General features: G+C 41.7%; 1 protein-coding gene, 1 long non-coding RNA gene and 10 other non-coding genes across 12 annotated transcripts in view; 1 reads left to right on the top strand and 11 right to left on the bottom strand.

Annotated features, from left to right (window-relative positions):
• Positions 1 to 5,409: 5,409 nt before the first annotated feature.
• Positions 5,410 to 9,211, bottom strand: LOC105886596. The gene is made up of 13 exons (XR_001161080.2): positions 9,095 to 9,211; positions 8,643 to 8,695; positions 8,415 to 8,447; positions 8,180 to 8,219; positions 7,811 to 7,840; positions 7,524 to 7,561; positions 7,217 to 7,256; positions 6,577 to 6,697; positions 6,347 to 6,392; positions 6,064 to 6,093; positions 5,873 to 5,897; positions 5,648 to 5,688; positions 5,410 to 5,475 (listed from the first exon to the last, which is right to left on the bottom strand). It is a non-coding gene; the product is annotated as an uncharacterized LOC105886596 (long non-coding RNA).
• On the bottom strand, positions 5,536 to 5,612 carry LOC111723886. The gene has a single exon (XR_002772330.1). It is a non-coding gene; the product is annotated as a small nucleolar RNA SNORD81 (small nucleolar RNA).
• On the bottom strand, positions 5,756 to 5,833 carry LOC111723824. Its single transcript, XR_002772278.1, has one exon. It is a non-coding gene; the product is annotated as a small nucleolar RNA SNORD47 (small nucleolar RNA).
• Positions 6,223 to 6,304, bottom strand: LOC111723829. Its single transcript, XR_002772283.1, has one exon. It is a non-coding gene; the product is annotated as a small nucleolar RNA snR60/Z15/Z230/Z193/J17 (small nucleolar RNA).
• LOC111723887 lies at positions 6,456 to 6,537 on the bottom strand. The gene has a single exon (XR_002772331.1). It is a non-coding gene; the product is annotated as a small nucleolar RNA SNORD79 (small nucleolar RNA).
• On the bottom strand, positions 7,334 to 7,398 carry LOC111723837. Its single transcript, XR_002772290.1, has one exon. It is a non-coding gene; the product is annotated as a small nucleolar RNA SNORD78 (small nucleolar RNA).
• Positions 7,634 to 7,694, bottom strand: LOC111723828. Its single transcript, XR_002772282.1, has one exon. It is a non-coding gene; the product is annotated as a small nucleolar RNA SNORD44 (small nucleolar RNA).
• On the bottom strand, positions 7,935 to 8,002 carry LOC111723836. The gene has a single exon (XR_002772289.1). It is a non-coding gene; the product is annotated as a small nucleolar RNA SNORD77 (small nucleolar RNA).
• On the bottom strand, positions 8,284 to 8,365 carry LOC111723883. Its single transcript, XR_002772328.1, has one exon. It is a non-coding gene; the product is annotated as a small nucleolar RNA SNORD24 (small nucleolar RNA).
• Positions 8,526 to 8,586, bottom strand: LOC111723839. Its single transcript, XR_002772292.1, has one exon. It is a non-coding gene; the product is annotated as a small nucleolar RNA SNORD75 (small nucleolar RNA).
• LOC111723826 lies at positions 8,925 to 9,002 on the bottom strand. The gene has a single exon (XR_002772280.1). It is a non-coding gene; the product is annotated as a small nucleolar RNA SNORD74 (small nucleolar RNA).
• Positions 9,212 to 11,412: 2,201 nt separating the features above from the next.
• Positions 11,413 to 16,924, top strand: part of ZBTB37 (zinc finger and BTB domain containing 37) — a 12,389-nt gene continuing 6,877 nt past the window's right edge. The window contains exons 1-2 of the mRNA XM_012802631.2: positions 11,413 to 12,360; positions 14,167 to 14,266. Of these exons, the coding sequence (XP_012658085.1) occupies positions 11,438 to 12,360; positions 14,167 to 14,266 (1,023 nt within the window). The 5' untranslated portion in view covers positions 11,413 to 11,437. The remainder of the gene's footprint in view (positions 12,361 to 14,166; positions 14,267 to 16,924) is intronic.

Here is a 16,924-nt window from a genome sequence, read left to right as displayed (position 1 = left end):
CCAGGCATTGTGGCAGGCACCTGTGGTCCCAGCTACTTGGGAGGCAGAGGCAGGAGACTCGCTTGAGCCCAGGAGTTGGAGATTGCTGTGAGCTGTGATGCCACAGCACTCTACCTAGGGGAATAGCTTGAGGCTCTGTCTCAAAAAAAACAGTAAGATTCACCTTCAGGTCTGAATTGGTGACGCTTATGTGAAAACGAGTGTTCCCTCCTGCAGGAAGCTGGTTTGCCATTAGGTGGAGCTTTTCCCTAAATTTGCCCTTTCACCTAATCTCTTCCTCATTGGTGGGTATACTCTGCAACCAGGAAGTCTTGCTGGCAGGATTCTTATGGTGAAATAGGATGTCCAACTCTGCCTGCCCTTTCTCAATAGAGAGAATTTCTAGAGATGCCCTTTTCTGGGTAGGAAGATGTAATTTTACATCCATATACACCATGTGTTAACCTAATTTCTAAGTATAATAAATTCATGATTCACTGTTTAGAGCCTAATTCTGACCAAAGTATCCTGTCCTATACTACAAGTGAGACTTACAGAAGCTACCCCAAATCTAGGGAGTCTTCTTTTAGGCTAAAAATCCCCAGGAGTCAAAGAATCCCATCTTACCATCTCAAGAGATCTGGTCACTTGGGATTTTCTTAAGAGCTATGATGAAGAAAAAAATAATCCTTATTCTGAAATCCAGGACAATATCACTATTTAAGACTTCCATCAATAGAGTGGGGTGAAACTGTAAATGTTTTCACAAAAATTAAAGAACTACTTACTGATAAAAGTTGAAAACAACACAGCCAGGATTTTGGACTATACAACTTAATTGTAAACTGAAAGCGAGTTTATTTCAAATCCAATCTACCCAAGCTCAGGAATTGCTGAAAATTTTAAAAACAAGGTAAGCAATTACCAGCTACAACAGCAATAGTCATTCTGAGCTTCAAGGGAGCTTTGTCCTATGAACAATCTCTCCTTTGGGGGAAGAGATGTGTCAGATGATGTGTCCAGTGGTATTGTTTTATGTTCTTGGGCTTTAGTTAAATAGAACAATGATCTATATAGCCGCCATCTTTTCCCAGAGTTCTCTGAGGAACTAGATCTATGACACTGATCACATTCCCTTCCCATGACTTTTTGTCAGCTTAAGGATTCTGCCCTAAAGTTAATTCACCCTAATGATGCTGCCTTAATGATACCTTTTTATTTAAAGGAAAGTATTAAGTTACTAATGAGTTAACCAAGTAGATAATAAAAACATTAACTGGAGTTGTCTGTGTACGAGTTGCATATCTAAGTCCTACAATAAATCCACATCTAAATCAATCTTCTGTATTTAACACTACTTAGTGACTTAGAACTTGTGTGAATTAGACACATACTTGAATTTAATTCCTGCCTTCACCACTTTCTAGTTATACAACCTTGACCCAGTTACTTAACTTCTCTGGAGTGCTGCTGCTTTACTTGGAACAGCAGTTCTCTCTAGGGGCCTGGGCCCCCACAACCTTTGCCAGGATCTGTACTGAGGGAATGAGGGCAGTTGATGCGAAAAAAAAGTGCACACTCAGTTATCTCAGGTGAAATAACCCATGGGAGCCTGTGAGAGGCTAACAGGAAGCCAGCAGCATCTTCAGGGCAGCACCAGGCCATTCTCTCACAGGTCTTCATTCAATCAAAAATCATAATCATGTTGTCTTAATTCGAGTTACTCAAAGCAAGATGCTTCAAGTAATCATTAAGAGTCAGAAAGGAAACAAAGGAAAGGAAAATCACACACAGGCACACCATGTGATTGCAACTTTTATAATTTACAAATTGGGGATAAACTTGCCTAGCTCACCTCCATGATTTCTATCTATACCTGGGCAAGACTCAGGCAATAGCTAATCTTTGGTTGCTAGGCATTCTGTTCTCAGCCACCAGGTAACAATCAGGGTGTCTGCACCACCTGAAAGGGGGGTACACAGGACCCCCAGAATTCTAGCTTTGAGCCTGGTAGGTGCTAGACATCCTGTGTAAACCATCAGGCTATTGCTAGCTTCAAGGGGGTTAAGGAACTTGGAGTCTGGTCAACAAGACCTCCAGAAATGCCTAGCCTAAACTATACCACAAACGTAACTCACAGTTCTCAAAAATTTTTTATTCTCCAGACCCCTTAGACCAGTGGTTCTCAACTTTCCTAATGCTGTGACCCTTTAATACAGTTCCTCATGTTGTAGTGACCCCCAACCATAAAATTATTTTCGTTGCTACTTCATAACTGTAATTTTGCTAGTTATGAATCGTAATGTAAATATCTGATATGCAGGAGACCCCCAAAGGGGTTGTGACCCACAGGTTGAGAACTGCTGCCCTGGACTCTTATTTAAAAGTTACTGAAAAAGTCAACATTTCCTAAAATATCCTTTAATTCACTTTAAGAGAACTCATTGTATGTCACTTTTTAAAAGACAGGATCTGTTGCCCAGGCTAGAGTGCAGCAGTGCAATCACAGCTCATTACAGCCTTGAGCTTAACTCCCGGGCTCAAGGGATCATACTGCCTTGGTCTGCCAAAGTGCTGGGATTATAGGAGTGATATACCGCACCCACCCTACAAATAGCATATTTTTACTTAACATTATTTTCAAAAATACATTAGCAGTCAGGGATGGTGGCTCAGGCCTGTAATCCTGGCAAGATTGATCACTTGAGATCAGGTGTTCCGAGATCAGCCTGAACAAGAGACAGACCCTATCACTACAAAATACAGAAAACTTAGGGCATGGTGGTTCATGCCTATAGTCCCAGTGACCCTGGAGGCTGAGGAAGGATTGCTTGAGCCCTCAAGTTTGAGGCTGCAGTGAGCTATGACCATGCCACTGTGCCCTAGCCAGGGTTAACAGTGAGACTCTTGTCTCAAAAAAACAGAAATTAGTTAAGAGTGACCATTTTTATATTTCTGCAAATACTTCATTTCTTAAGAGAACACATTAGACTTATTCATCTGGTTTTTGCATTCCTTTTGTTGATGTTGCTTTCATCTATGTTAAGAAAACCTGGCCTTAAATATAAAGTTGTAAAAGGGAGTATTTTAATAGACCTCTCTGATATGTTACTCCTCAACACTTCACCAAAACCTAACTAACAGAGGGCCAGGGAAGGTGGCTCACAAGTTCAAGACCAGCCTGAGCAAAAAGCCAGCCCCCACTGCAACTAAAAATAGAAAAAACTAAGGCCAAATATTGTAGTTTATGCCTGTAATCCCAGCATTTGGGAGACCAAGGCAGGTGAATTGCCTGAGCTCACAGGTTCAAGACCTCATCACTAAAAACAAAAAAAATAGCCAGGCATTTAAAAAGTTGAAGTTTGCTGTGAGATATGACCCCACAGGCATTCTACCAAGGGTGACAAAGTGAGACTGTCTCCAGATAAAAATAAAAACTTAGGCAAAAGGATCACTTAAGCCCAAGAGTTGGAATTTGTTGTAAGCTATGACAACACAGCACTCTAACCAGGTGAGTTTGAGTCTGTCTCAAAAAAAAACCTTAAAATTGTTTTTCAACAGTCTCACTTTCTTGCCCTTGGTAGATTGCCAGGGTGTCCATAGCTCACAGCAACCTCCAACTCTTGGGCTCAAGCAATTCTCTTGCCTCAGCCTCCCAAGTAGCTGGACCCCAGTACCCCCACCACCACCACACACACAACAGCTAGTTTTAGAGGTTGGGTCTTCCTCTTGCTAGACTGGTCTGCCACCATACATGTTACTTCATCCTTCCTGAGCTCAGGCAATACACGCGCCTCAGCCTCCCAGTGTTAGATGATTTGTATGTCTTCTATCTTGAATAGAACTTTTACCTAAGCATGATTTTTGATCATGCACTACTTGGAAAATATTGGTCCACTGAGTTATGCAAATTCTTACCAAAAATGTTGACACATTCCAATATATAGCAGCTAAAAACCACACTAACACTACTTATTTCATTACAAAGGCCCTTTAAGTGCAGATACAAGCCTTTCAAAATTATTTCACTTGAAATCTTTAATCATATAGTTTCCGTGTTTTTTGAAGACAATCTGTCACCCTGGATTGAGTGCCATGTTGTCAGCCTACCTCACAGCAACCTTAAACTCCTAGGTTCAAGCAATTATCTTGCCTTAGCCTCCCAGCTATCTGGGACTTCAGGTGCCCACTGCACTTTTAAGTTTTCTATTTCAGTAGACAAGTCTTTTTCTTCAGGCTGGCCTCTGAACTCGTGAGCTCAACAGGCATGAGGCTCAGGTATTAGGAAATGATTACTGTAGGTAGAGTTCAAAGACACAGCTAAAGGACCCGAAGAGATTTTGAACAAGAACCATGGAAAACACTGCTGTAAGGCTTGGACAAGAATTTGAGTCTTGAAAGTATCAAAACTCCCAACATAACCATTTCTGCAGGTGTCCATTTTTAACCCAGAAATCAGATTATCCCATTACTCTTGACAAGGTCTGTCACCCAACCTGAGAGGTGTTGTTGACCCCAGAAAAGCTGCTGCATACAGGTATGTGCCACTGCTCCTGGCTGATATTCCAGTTTCTGTACAGACAGCGTCTCTACGCTGCCATTACTGGTCTCCATCACCTTAGCCTCATTGCACCCAAACACCTTGTTACTTTCTCAAAAGGTGCTTTTCAAGCCATAGGATGAATCCTAATAAACCATCCATGCTCTGCTAGTAACCACTAAAGCACTAAATTGTGAAACAAGCAGGAATTGACAGATTTTGATCCCAAGTACAGAGTCTTCTTCAGGAAGTACCTGGGAACTCACCAACATTAGTCTTGATTACCCACTTTGAATTAAGTCTTTTGCCATCCTTTTCTTTGAATTTTGGTTTTTTGAATGAGACCACTCTTGAACAGCCTGTTTAATCGCTATACCTCTTGACACCCCATCCATCTTGCCATCAACAAAGACTTTCCAAGAAGAGGCTATGGCATGCAGACTATCTTCTAATCCCAATTCCCTTCACCATTAGATGGACATTCCAGACAAAATGTCTCAAGGAAAAGCTGAACACAGCCTAGACCAAGATTATCTCATTTTCTAGGCTGTTTTACTCTTCATGACTTTTTTTCAAAAACAGAAGTGCCTTTTCAGATCAAAGCTTCAGGTTCAAAACCAACAGATCTAGGAATTTATTAACAATCCTGCAAATTGTAGTGCTCATCCTAATCAAATACAGCATTTCTAGAATAAGGCTTGACATACATAGCACTTTAAAGCTCTGCTAGTACATCCACAAATGAAGTCCACAAAAATCTTAGTTGGCTACACTGTCAATAGGCAACAGCTATGGATTCTTAATATATGGTTAATATGCAAACTAAAACATGCTTTTCATTTGATTGATTTCCCTTCTTTAATCCTATTCAAAATAACCACACTGCTCCAGACAATTTGTAGAAATTTATTAACATTCAAGGACATTGTTTAATCTTCCCATCAGCATCCAAACACCTGCAATAAAAAAACACTTTTAGCTGTGTTTCTGGACTTTAGATTGACACCTAGAAAAGGCAGAATATCAGATCTTTTGTTGTCATCAAGTAATCAGTGAGAGAGTTCAAGTTGACATGAGATCATCATGTATTCTGGGGTGAGTGACACTAGTAATATTTTCAACCCTTACCTTATTACGTATGTTGCAGGCTTGCTGTGGTCACAAAATCCCTAAAAAGCAGAGATTACCTTTTAATCATGGTAAAAAGATTTCTGTGTGATACTTACTAAATATAGTAACCTCAGAATCAAAATGGAACGGTTTTACAAATGATATCACCCTATCTCATTTGGCAGAATCATTACATCATTGGTTACATTCCAAATTAAAACTACATATCAAAAACTGACTTACCTTTTTGTGCTTTTAGAAGATCTGCCTGTTTAAAGAGGGAAAATAATTCTATGTAATTTTTTGCTTTACTCAATTTCTTTTTCCTCTATACAACTGCCACATCTAAAATTTTTAAAACTGCTCAATCACCCCAAACCAGATTGAGATACATATGCCATGAAAATTTCCTCACAACTTAAGTTTCAACTAACCTGTACTTCTCCAGTCATGAATTCTTATTCCTGAAATTAAGAAGTAAAAAATAAGACATCAGTATACAAATTATGATAATCCAAATCCCTAAATATTTTCTACAGGACGGTAAGTAGCTAAAATTTCTCTTTACGGGTGGAAATTGGAAATGTTACAGCCAGATACATCAGATAGGAGCGAAAGACATAATACTGCTCATCAGTGTTAGTCTGCTGAACTATGTTATCATCATTGTATCGGCTTTAGACTACTGGAATAAAAACAGAACTGAGAATGCAATACCTCTTCTGAAACTTGCTCCACTGTAGTCAAGCTGATTCCTTCACACCTGCAGAAATTTATTATAATTTAGCAGTAAGTACTCAGTAGGTAGATTTAATAATTTTCCATTTGCTGTTTCAGTTCCAAACTAATCTTCATTCTCTTTCAGAGAGATTCCCATCTATTGTTCTTTTAAGTCATCACTAACAGCATCTTGCCAAATAAACATGTAAGACCAATAAAATACATACCATGAAAGGTTCTCGATGGGTACAGTGGAACACACCTGCAGTCCTGGCTACTCAGGAGACTACTCAAGGAACAGTGTGGGAAACAGGAGACCATGCTTCTTAAAGTCTCCAAAATCTGCACCTGAAATAAGTATTCCTTTAGGTCCCACTTCCTAAGTCATACCATCTACTTTACAAAGTAGTATTCATACTTTTGCTTTTTAAAAGTTATTTATGGCTCGGCGCCTGTGGCTCAAGCTGCTAAGGCGCCAGCCACATACACCTAACGTGGTGGGTTTGAATCCCCAGCCCGGGCCCGCCAAACAACAATGATGGCTGCAACCAAAAAATGGCCGGGCACTGTGGCGGGCGCCTGTAGTCCCAGCTACTTGGGAGGCTGAGGCAGGAAACTCACTTGAGCCCAGGAGTTGGAGGTTGCTCTAAGCGTGATGCCATGGCACTCTACCACCCAGGGGGATAGCTTGAGGCTCCGTCTCAAAAAAGAAAAAAATTTTTAAAAAAAAGTTATTTATTTGATGACTTTATCTTAAACTTTTAGTACAAGAGATTTAGTACTATTTGTCCATTTTTCAAAATTTTGTCCACTGGCTTTAACAGGAGACCCCAACTCACATACCCAAAATGCCAGGTATTGCCTTACCCAAGTAAGCCATTGCAGGATAGAAACGAGTAACCAGTAGCTAAAAAAGAAAAATGAGAACCTTCATTAAAATGCTACATATGACTGAACTATTCTCCAAGTTGTTTGTTACAGGGTTTCTTCAGTATTAAATACGTCTACATGCTCATTTCAGGTCAGACATTTGATCAACATCATTACAAAAACCCTGTTCAGAGCATGCACAAACACTTAGCATTCATTAAACCTATACTGGTACATCTCACAAGTAGCCACTTGCTCAGTATCAAGTCTTAAGCCTACTGCAACATTTCCATTTAATACTTACTAAAAAAATTAAACTGGTCCAGACAAGTCAGACGTCACCTAAGAAATGAAAGAGTGGTTTTAGAATAGCTACACATCCATCTTTTCCCCTCAAGGTTAAAAATGGCCTGAAATCAGTTAGAGCTAATTAAGACTTCACTTTCAGTCTGTACTTGCTTTATCATCATCCAGGCTGCATTAAGCAATTCTCATAGTGTTTACTAATGTAAGGGTAACAGGACAAGGATCTGACAGTTACTTTAGGCAGCCTGCCCAGTTCCTATGCATAACTGGATTAATTTTACTTACCATTTCAACTTCCAGCTTTCTTGCCAGTGCCTACAAAACACATTTTAAAAACAAATTAAACACTGACTGTAAAAGCAGACAGGTGCTTTACATGTACTGCTATCGGCAAGCCCCATATACCCCCAGATACATCAGACAAATGGCTAATTTCTTCATGATTCAATCTGCTGAACTATGCAACCATCATAGTATCTGTTTCCTCAGGTTTCCTCCAATACTAAATTTAGCGAGTTAATAGCCTTTTACATTTCAGGAAGCAAAAATTCTTCTAATGCATAAGCTTCAATACTGTTTTAGTAATCTAGTCTCAAAAAAATAGTGAAAAGTACTGGACGAATACAGATTTTGTACATATACAGAATTTCTCACCTGTACACTCACAGCCACATTGAGTCTTGCTCTTTAGGACCTGAGAAAACAAATTCACATTAACTCAGGTGCAATCTCCATGCTTCCCAGATCACCATTTTGTGTGCCTCAGTTAGGATAACGGTGGTAAGATTTCTCGTCATTCTTTAAGTCAAGAGTAGCAAATAAGCTGTCATCATTGTGGCACACTGACTTTCGATCTAACTACCTCTCAGAGAGGGTTTCAGTAACTTACCTCCATAGGTACTCTCATTCTTTTGGCACACAGCTAGAAAACAGGGAAGATGCGTAACAGTTAGAACAACCTCACTGTGACCATATTAAATATCAACGTCTCACACATTAAAGCCTCAGAATAGAATTTCAGAAATCCCTTCTGTCCACTACTCTTAAAACCATCACAGGCTTAATAAAGACCGTTTTTCAGCAAATCTGGCCTCCGCTAATTTCTGCCCACTCTTACCTGTCCACAACATGTCATCGAAAGCCACAATGCATCCAAGCCTACCACCATTCCTAAAAAACAATGAGATGCAAACGTTTAATCCATCGTGACCAAGATGACGCTTACCACCCATAACTGCTGCACGATAGGCGAAGGACAGCACAAATAACAGTGGTACTGAGAACTGTAGCCACTTAAAGAGAATCACATGGACTATCAAAACCACCAGTCTCCCTGAGAGCAAGTGGCTGGAAGTTCCAGCCGCGTCCAATTCAAAATTCCATCTAGATAACTCGGCATGCTCCACCATCAGAGCAGTTGGCATTCATCAACTCTCAGATGTCCCTACCAACATGGGCTTCATCAGAGGCAGGGCACGTGAGCCGAGGTTTGTCTGCCGCTCGGCCCCAAAACCGAGTATCAATCTATGCCGCGCCTGCACCAAATACGCAATCCTTCACCATCCTCACCTTGTGGGCCCAGTAGAGACGCGCGACTAGCCTAGTACGCCCTTGAGAGAGTTAAAGGTTCAAGGATCCGAACCACTGACTCACTTAACACTAACACAGACATTACTCACAGACAAGACTCCTAGCGTCGAAAGAACGATATGGCGACCGGGCGCTCGTATATAAAGGGTCTTTTGATGACGTCACGACGCACCGTCCCGCCAGCGTCCGCTTTCTCTCTCCTCCCTCAATCTCCACCTCCTCCTGCCTTCTAAGCCCGCCCCTTGGCCACGCCCTACAATGCCATGGTGGGCGGAGACAAGACTGCCCGGGTGACGCAGGGCTCCCGCGCTCCTCCGACCGAGGAGGAAGAGCTGAGAGGGGAGGGGGCGCGAGGCACGGGACGCGCCGGGGCAGGGGGAAGGGGGTGGTGTAAGGGTGAGTGATTTCCTTCCGGCACGTCGCCCGCTCTGGGGGAGGGGGCGGGGGGTTTCACTTCCGGGACGGTGTTCCGGCCCATTCCGGCCCATTTCCACCCCCGGAGGTAGGTGCTGCACCTTGACTGGGCTCGGGCCCCGCACCCCGGTCCTGGTCCCCTGCACCGGGAACTCCTCGCCCCGTCTCCGCCGCTGCCCGCTCCTGGAGCGCTCAGCCACTTCCCTTCACCCCGCCTCAAGGCACCCGGCGACCTTCCACCTCCTTGCCCCCCGGCTGGGCAGAGCTGCAGGACCCGCCCCCTCCGCGCGGCCCCTCCCTCAGGACCCCGGGATGGGCGGCCCCTCCCCTCCCCTCCCCCACCGCAGCCGGGACACACCCAGCTGCGCACACCCACCTCCGGGCAGCTCCCCTCCCGCGTCTGCCTGCAGCCGGGACCGGGTCCCGGGGCGCCGCCCCCTTCCTGGTCCTTTGCTCTCACCTGAGCACTCCCTTCCCGGGCCGACGCCTTGTCCCCTCATCTCCAGAGTTCCTCAGTGACATTTCGCCCTTCAGCCAGTTCGCATCTCCCCATACTTCCTAACGCAGACGAAAGCTCCTCAAGTACCGGAGTGGCCAACCCCATGCGGTTCCCGATTCTCCCTCTTATGGCTGTCACCCCTCCAGTGCCGACGGTAGAGAAAGACTCCTCCAGGGGCTTCCTCCTCACTGGGGAGTTGCCAGAAAGAGCAAACAAAAAAGGCGCTGGTGTAGGCTCGAAAATAAACACATCTAAATTCATGGTGGCATCGACAGAGGCTCTTATTGGATTAAAAGTTTCAAAACAAATAATAACGCTTTGGAAAAAGGTCAGATTGGCTAAAGTTGGTTCTTGAAAGCAGTGTATGTACACTTCCCTATTAACTGAAAAATGTGTTGTAAATGCGGGACAGTACCGTGAGCTTGTAGGGATAAGTTCCCCAAGTTTTAGGTCTTACGTAACTATGTAAGATAAGTTCATAGATAAGTGGATGCGCATCGGACTCAAGTTAATGTCTTCCTATCAGAATTTATGCAAATTTTTCTCAACTGTTGAAGATTATTGGAAGCAGTTTCAGGCCTACTGTTACAGCAGTTTTAAAAACATCTTTCAATGGAAAATGTTTGGCTTAATAAATGCTTTCTTCTTTTTTTTTTCACCATCTCTGGTGAGCTAAATTTCAGAATCCAAGTTTCCTCACCATTCTGAAATTGCCAACTTCGAATATGGGTAGGGACAGGCTTACTTTCCTAGTTCTGAGAGCTGAACTTCAAGTTCTCTGCATCTTGATCAAGTTCTCACTTAGCTGTGCTATTTTTCCTAAACCATTGTTTTTGCTTAGGAGTCCAAAGCTTCTTTATGAAGGCTCTGACTCTTAAGCTTAGAAATATCAGACTACATTCGTATGGTGTATTAGTCACTGTGTAAGCATAACTCGTGCGGTATGTAGTGAAATATTAAGAAGAGGAGTATTTAATCAAGCCATCTGTGTAGAATTACATTTATTCAAAAAGCTTATTCCTTTCCTTCTGCAGAGAATAGTTGTGAAGTTGTTAGGGGATTTTATATTGTCTGCAAATAACTTATGGCTAACACTTTAAAAGTCCACCCCCATTTGAACTTCTATTTTGATGTTGTATGCTGTCATAGCTTGAATTTTCAGGAGTCTAACGATCACTTTTTAGTCTTAACTATGTTCTCCTGTGAAACCTAGACTGAAAATCCTGTTGGTAATTCTTGGTCCACATCTAAACATAAGGAAAGTATCTCATTTTACTTGGGAGATTTTGAAACTTTACCAAATAATATTTTTAGATATGTTTGAACTGGAAAGCATGTTAATTGTTAATGAGAATACTGTTTCTTCTTTCAGCAGGGTTGAATGCCTGCCTGCACCCTCAGGCACGACCATGGAGAAAGGTGGGAACATACAATTGGAGATCCCTGACTTCAGCAACTCTGTCCTGAGCCATCTAAACCAGCTGCGCATGCAGGGCCGTCTCTGTGATATTGTGGTCAATGTGCAAGGACAAGCTTTTCGGGCTCACAAAGTAGTGCTGGCTGCCAGCTCCCCCTATTTCCGGGATCACATGTCCTTGAATGAGATGAGTACTGTCTCCATTTCAGTCATCAAGAACCCTACTGTTTTTGAACAGCTCCTTTCTTTCTGTTACACGGGGCGGATATGCCTGCAACTGGCAGATATCATCAGCTACCTGACAGCTGCCAGTTTTCTGCAGATGCAGCATATAATAGACAAATGTACACAGATCCTAGAGGGCATTCATTTCAAAATTAATGTGGCTGAGGTTGAAGCAGAATTAAGTCAAACAAGGACAAAGCATCAAGAGAGACCTCCAGAGTCTCACAGGGTTACACCAAATCTCAACCGCTCCCTTAGCCCACGACATAATACGCCAAAGGGAAACCGGCGAGGTCAGGTTAGTGCTGTGCTGGATATCAGAGAGCTAAGTCCTCCTGAGGAGTCCACCAGCCCTCAGATAATTGAACAGAGCTCTGATGTAGAGAGCCGGGAGCCCATTCTTCGGATCAACCGAGCAGGACAGTGGTATGTGGAGACAGGAGTAGCAGACCGGGGGGGTCGGAGTGATGATGAAGTTAGGGTTCTTGGAGCAGTACACATTAAAACGGAAAATCTGGAGGAGTGGCTTGGGCCTGAGAATCAGCCTTCCGGAGAAGATGGGAGTAGTGCAGAGGAAGTCACAGCCATGGTGATTGATACCACAGGCCATGGTTCTATAGGACAGGAAAATTACACTTTAGGGTCTTCAGGAGCCAAGGTGGCTCGGCCAACAAGCAGTGAAGTAGACAGGTAAGTTTTGTTTTTGTATTGCTTTCCCGTCTAATGACTTTTGTATAGATGTTACCAAAGTGGGCCCTGGTGGAACAGAGAACATCTTCCTTACCTGATGTTCTTAGCCAAAATGACTTGATGTTGGAGAAACTGGAGGTGTGCCAAAAGACTTGCATTCTTATTTTTTTAAAGCAGGAAGCTCTTGTCCTGAAGTATTCACAGTGTTGTGAGAACTATGGTAAAGTTAGACACTTCCATGAATCAGAATAGCATCTGCAACCACACTAGGATCAGTAATTGCCAGGGCTTCCTCGGGATTCCAGGCAGGGAGCTGATCTTCAGCTGGGAACCTGGCAGCATTGCCCTTCCTGGTATGTTATCACACAGGTAGGTGGCCTGGGGAGTTTCACTTTCCTTTGTAGCACTGTTTACTTTTCTTTGCTCCCACCAAGCAAATTAGAGGAAGTATGGTACCAGCAGTAATTATTCTTTTCAAATTAGTATGAACGTAATAATTCCAAACAAAAGCTTTTTGGATGTTTTTCATTCCTTTTTTTCACATGTCATTTGATGATATCTTTGCTATTTTCCTTCATGAGTGACTGCTGCTACCACAGACTTGAGAGTCTTCTTTTTTTTCACCAGTACTTCTATGCCCTCTGCCTCACTTTTCTCTTTCTAATACCTTGAATTTGTTAGGACATTTCTTTTGGTGGAAATAGCATAAGTTTTAATACAAGTCAGTTGAAAGAAAGTCCTAATGGAAAGAAACGAAATATTACTAATTTCGATTGGTAATATTTATTATTTACCTCTCTTAAAAATAAATTAAAATTGACCATATGAGCAATGAAAACTAAAGAAGCTGTTACTTTGATTTACATCTGGTCTTGAGAAGCAGATGTGTCACAGACATTTGGGAAGTATATTCTGTGTCTACTTCAGGTGTTCTTATAATAATTTTAGTATTTTTCTTCTTATGTCCTTAATGGTTAAAATATTCTTGAGCATAGAACTTACTGTCCCCCTGTTAACTGTTGCCCTATGTTAGAACTATATCTGAAGTTATATCAGCCCAGGTGTGGTGGCTCAACTGTATAATCCCAATAGTTTGGGAAGACGAGATGAGAGGATGATAGGCCGGAAGTTTGAGACCAGCCTCGGCAACATAGTGAGACCCCGTCTGTACAAAAAAAAATATTTAAAAATTAGTCAGGCATGGTGGTGCATACTTGTAGTTCCAGCTGCTCAGAAGATTGAGGCAGGAACAGTAGTTGAGGAGTTCAACTGAGGCTATAGCTGCATTGAGCTATGATCACTGTACTCCAGCCTGACTGACAGAGTGAGACCCTGTCTAGAAAGAAAGAGAAGTAGTAGTATCAGCTTAAATCCAGAGATTTTTAATTCCCATGATCTGTATCAACAAACAGTCTGAAAAGTATAACACGTTATCATGGGGCCTGGGGAAAGAACCCAAAACCAAATAGTTGCAGAGTAAAAATGATATTATTTACTCAGTTTTATTCTTTACAGTCTCAGTTCTTACGTAAGGATAGAAAGTTTATATTTAACTTTAACTTCAGCAACTCATATGGTCTGTCTGCTATGTCATTTTGCATTTCATTTCCATTTACTATGGCAAACCTTTACCTTATTTCAAATCAAACCTTACGTTGACTCTGTGAAAGTATTTCTCAGTTATCTGTTGTTTGATTCATTTCCCTATTCCTCAGCCATAGAATAAAGAGGGGAGACATCACCATTTTTTGTAAGTTGGTTAACAGTGCTCTTCTACTAGTCCCCTTTCTGCTCCTCTTCCAACAGATTCAGTCCCTCCGGCAGTGTTGTTCCCTTGACGGAGAGACACAGAGCCAGAAGTGAGTCTCCTGGGAGAATGGATGAGCCTAAGCAACCCAGCTCCCAGGTACGTAGTTGTGAATTTAGGATTGCCACGGTGGTTGGCGGAATTACCACTGTGTATGAGCAGAACATAATGAATAAGAAAGGAAAGATGTCGGAGAAGTAATACAGTAGCTATGTTAAAAAAGTATTGTATATGATTACTTTTTTCTTTATTCTTCCTTGTGAGCATTCAGGAAATACACTTTTGATATCAGCAGAATTTGGGAAGTAGAAAAAGATAACAAGATTGTGGAACTCTTTCCTGATTTTAGGAACCAGTCTGTAGTCCTGAGAGTAATAAAAATAACCCCTGAAATCTACATTAGGTAATTTAAGGCATGGAATGGATGAGAGTCTGATTTTATATGTCTGTAGGTATAACACTGTTAACTATACACATAATTGCTAATTTATGTACTGTTATTTATAAACAAATTGCTTATGCATTTTTGTATGTGTTTATGTATACTTGAATCTTGTTATTTATTTTCCTGGGTCTTTTGCTAAACATGTTCTAGAAAGGATTAGAATGATTTTTTTCTATTCAACTCTCTTCAGCAACTAGTATAAGTGATTGGTATTTTTGTTTGTTTTTTCTCCCAGGTCTATATCATTGAAGATTAATATTTTTTAAAGTGGTGAACTTGGCCAGGCACAGTGGCTCATGCCTGTAATCCTAGCATTCTGGGAGACTGAGTGGGTGGATCCTTTGAGCTCAGTAGTTCAAGGTCCACTTGAGCAAGAATGAGACTCCATCTCTACTAAAAAAAAAAAATAGAAAAATTAGACAAGTGTTGTGGTGGGCACCTGTGGTCCCAGCTTCTTAGGAGGCTAAGGCAAGAGATTCTCTTGAGCCCAAGAGTTTGAGGTTGCTGTGAGCTGTCATACCACACACTCTACCTAGGGTGACAAAGTGAGACTCTGTCTCAGGAAAAAAAAAAAGTTAAAGAAGCAGAAGAGCAAAAATGACTCTTCTTGTTCTCTCTATTACTAAGAGGTAGATCATTTCACTCTTTCCACTTGGTAGTTACCTATTAGATTGTAAACTCTTTGAGCACAAGGACATTCTGTATTGCTGAATATCCAGGAATTTGATCAGTGCCTGGTTCATAATTATTTTGTACTTATTTCATATAATGAATAAATCCCACATAAATAATTTTCATAATTTCTAAAATTATGAAAAATCTAAAAACATGTGTCTAGATTCTTGACATGGGCTTTAAAGCTTCCACCATCCTTATCCTCTATTACTAATCAGAGACTCAAAGAACTGTTATTTAAAGATCTCTAACATTAGGGATTTCATAAGCAACTCATTTATTGTTTGGGATTCATTGAGGGTATAAAGAAATAGGTTATACTGATTGCGTTTATTAGATAAAGTGCCTCTTAATACTTGTGTCCCACCCCCAAGATCATTTATTTATTTTTTGAGACAGTCTCACTCTGTTGCCCTGGGTAGCGTGCATAGCTCATAGCAACCTCAAACTCTTTGGCTCAAGCAATCCTCTTGCCTCAGCTTCCCAAGTAGGTTGCCACAACGCCTGGCTATTTTTTTTTACTTTTAGTAGAGACAGGGTTTTGCTCTTGCTCAGGCTGTCGTAGAACTCTGAGCTCAGGTGATCCACTCCCCTAAGTTTCCCATAGTGTTAGGATTACAGGTGTGAGCCACCACACCCAACCAATGTAATAGTGTTTTGAAAAAGAAAGCTCAGAGGACTGAGCTAGCTAGCTGGCTGGGGAAGATAATAGTAGGCTGTGGGCTTTGGCTAGACCCAGACCTGGGATGAATGAGATATCTCAGACTCAAGATACAGAAAGAGAAATAAGTTTGATTTGGGTCTGACACACAGAGAAAGTCTACTTCTTTGAGACAGTGAATGCTGATAAGTGGTAGGAAAAGTTGGGTAAGAAAGATTATAAATTACCTGGAAAATTAAGCCAAGTACTTTAACCTTCATGCAGAAGAAAAAGCTTCAGGATATTTTAGAGTACAGGTATAACTTTAGTAGTCTGTTTAATCACCCCATAATCAGGAAGTTCATGTCTATCAAAATTCACTCTTAGTGTAAGTCCTTGCCCTGTTTTGGCTCTTTGTGGCAGGGGAAAAAAATAACTAGTAAGTAGACTTAAGGTATGTTAAGTCATGTATATCACCCTAATATTATCTCCACACAGTTATTACCTATCTATTTCTTTATAGCCTCTTCCTTTTGCTTCAGCCAGATAAACACTCTTGAACAAGTCCAGTTCTTATCTCTACTGCACCTGTATATAGAATAAATTATCTGTTCCTAATTACTTTGTAACTGCATTTAAAATCTCAGTAACACTTTCCTTAAGGTACTGATTGTAGTACTCACCTTTTAAGCAATTCTTGTCCCACAGCATTGTTACTGAAGTCTATACTGTATACTCTTATATGTATGTTTTATGCTTTTGTGTACATGTCTGTCTCATCCCCACATTAGGTTGTAACTTCTATTTCATTACTATATTAAGAAGTCATGGGCTCGGCACCTATAGCTCAACCGGCTAAGGCGCCAGCCACGTACACCTAAGGTGGCGGGTTCGAATCCCCAGCCCGGACTCGCCAAACAACAATGACGGCTGTAACCAAAAAATAGCCGGGCGTTGTGGCGGGCGCCTGTGGTCCCAGCTACTTGGGAGGCTGAGG

The sequence above is a fragment of the Otolemur garnettii genome, unplaced genomic scaffold (assembly GCF_000181295.1).
Source record: "Otolemur garnettii isolate 467f Iridium unplaced genomic scaffold, OtoGar3 scaffold00016, whole genome shotgun sequence".
Classification (NCBI taxonomy): domain Eukaryota; kingdom Metazoa; phylum Chordata; class Mammalia; order Primates; family Galagidae; genus Otolemur; species Otolemur garnettii.
Note: the sequence above shows the minus strand (reverse complement) of the source record. Positions and strands in the feature narration are given on the sequence as shown.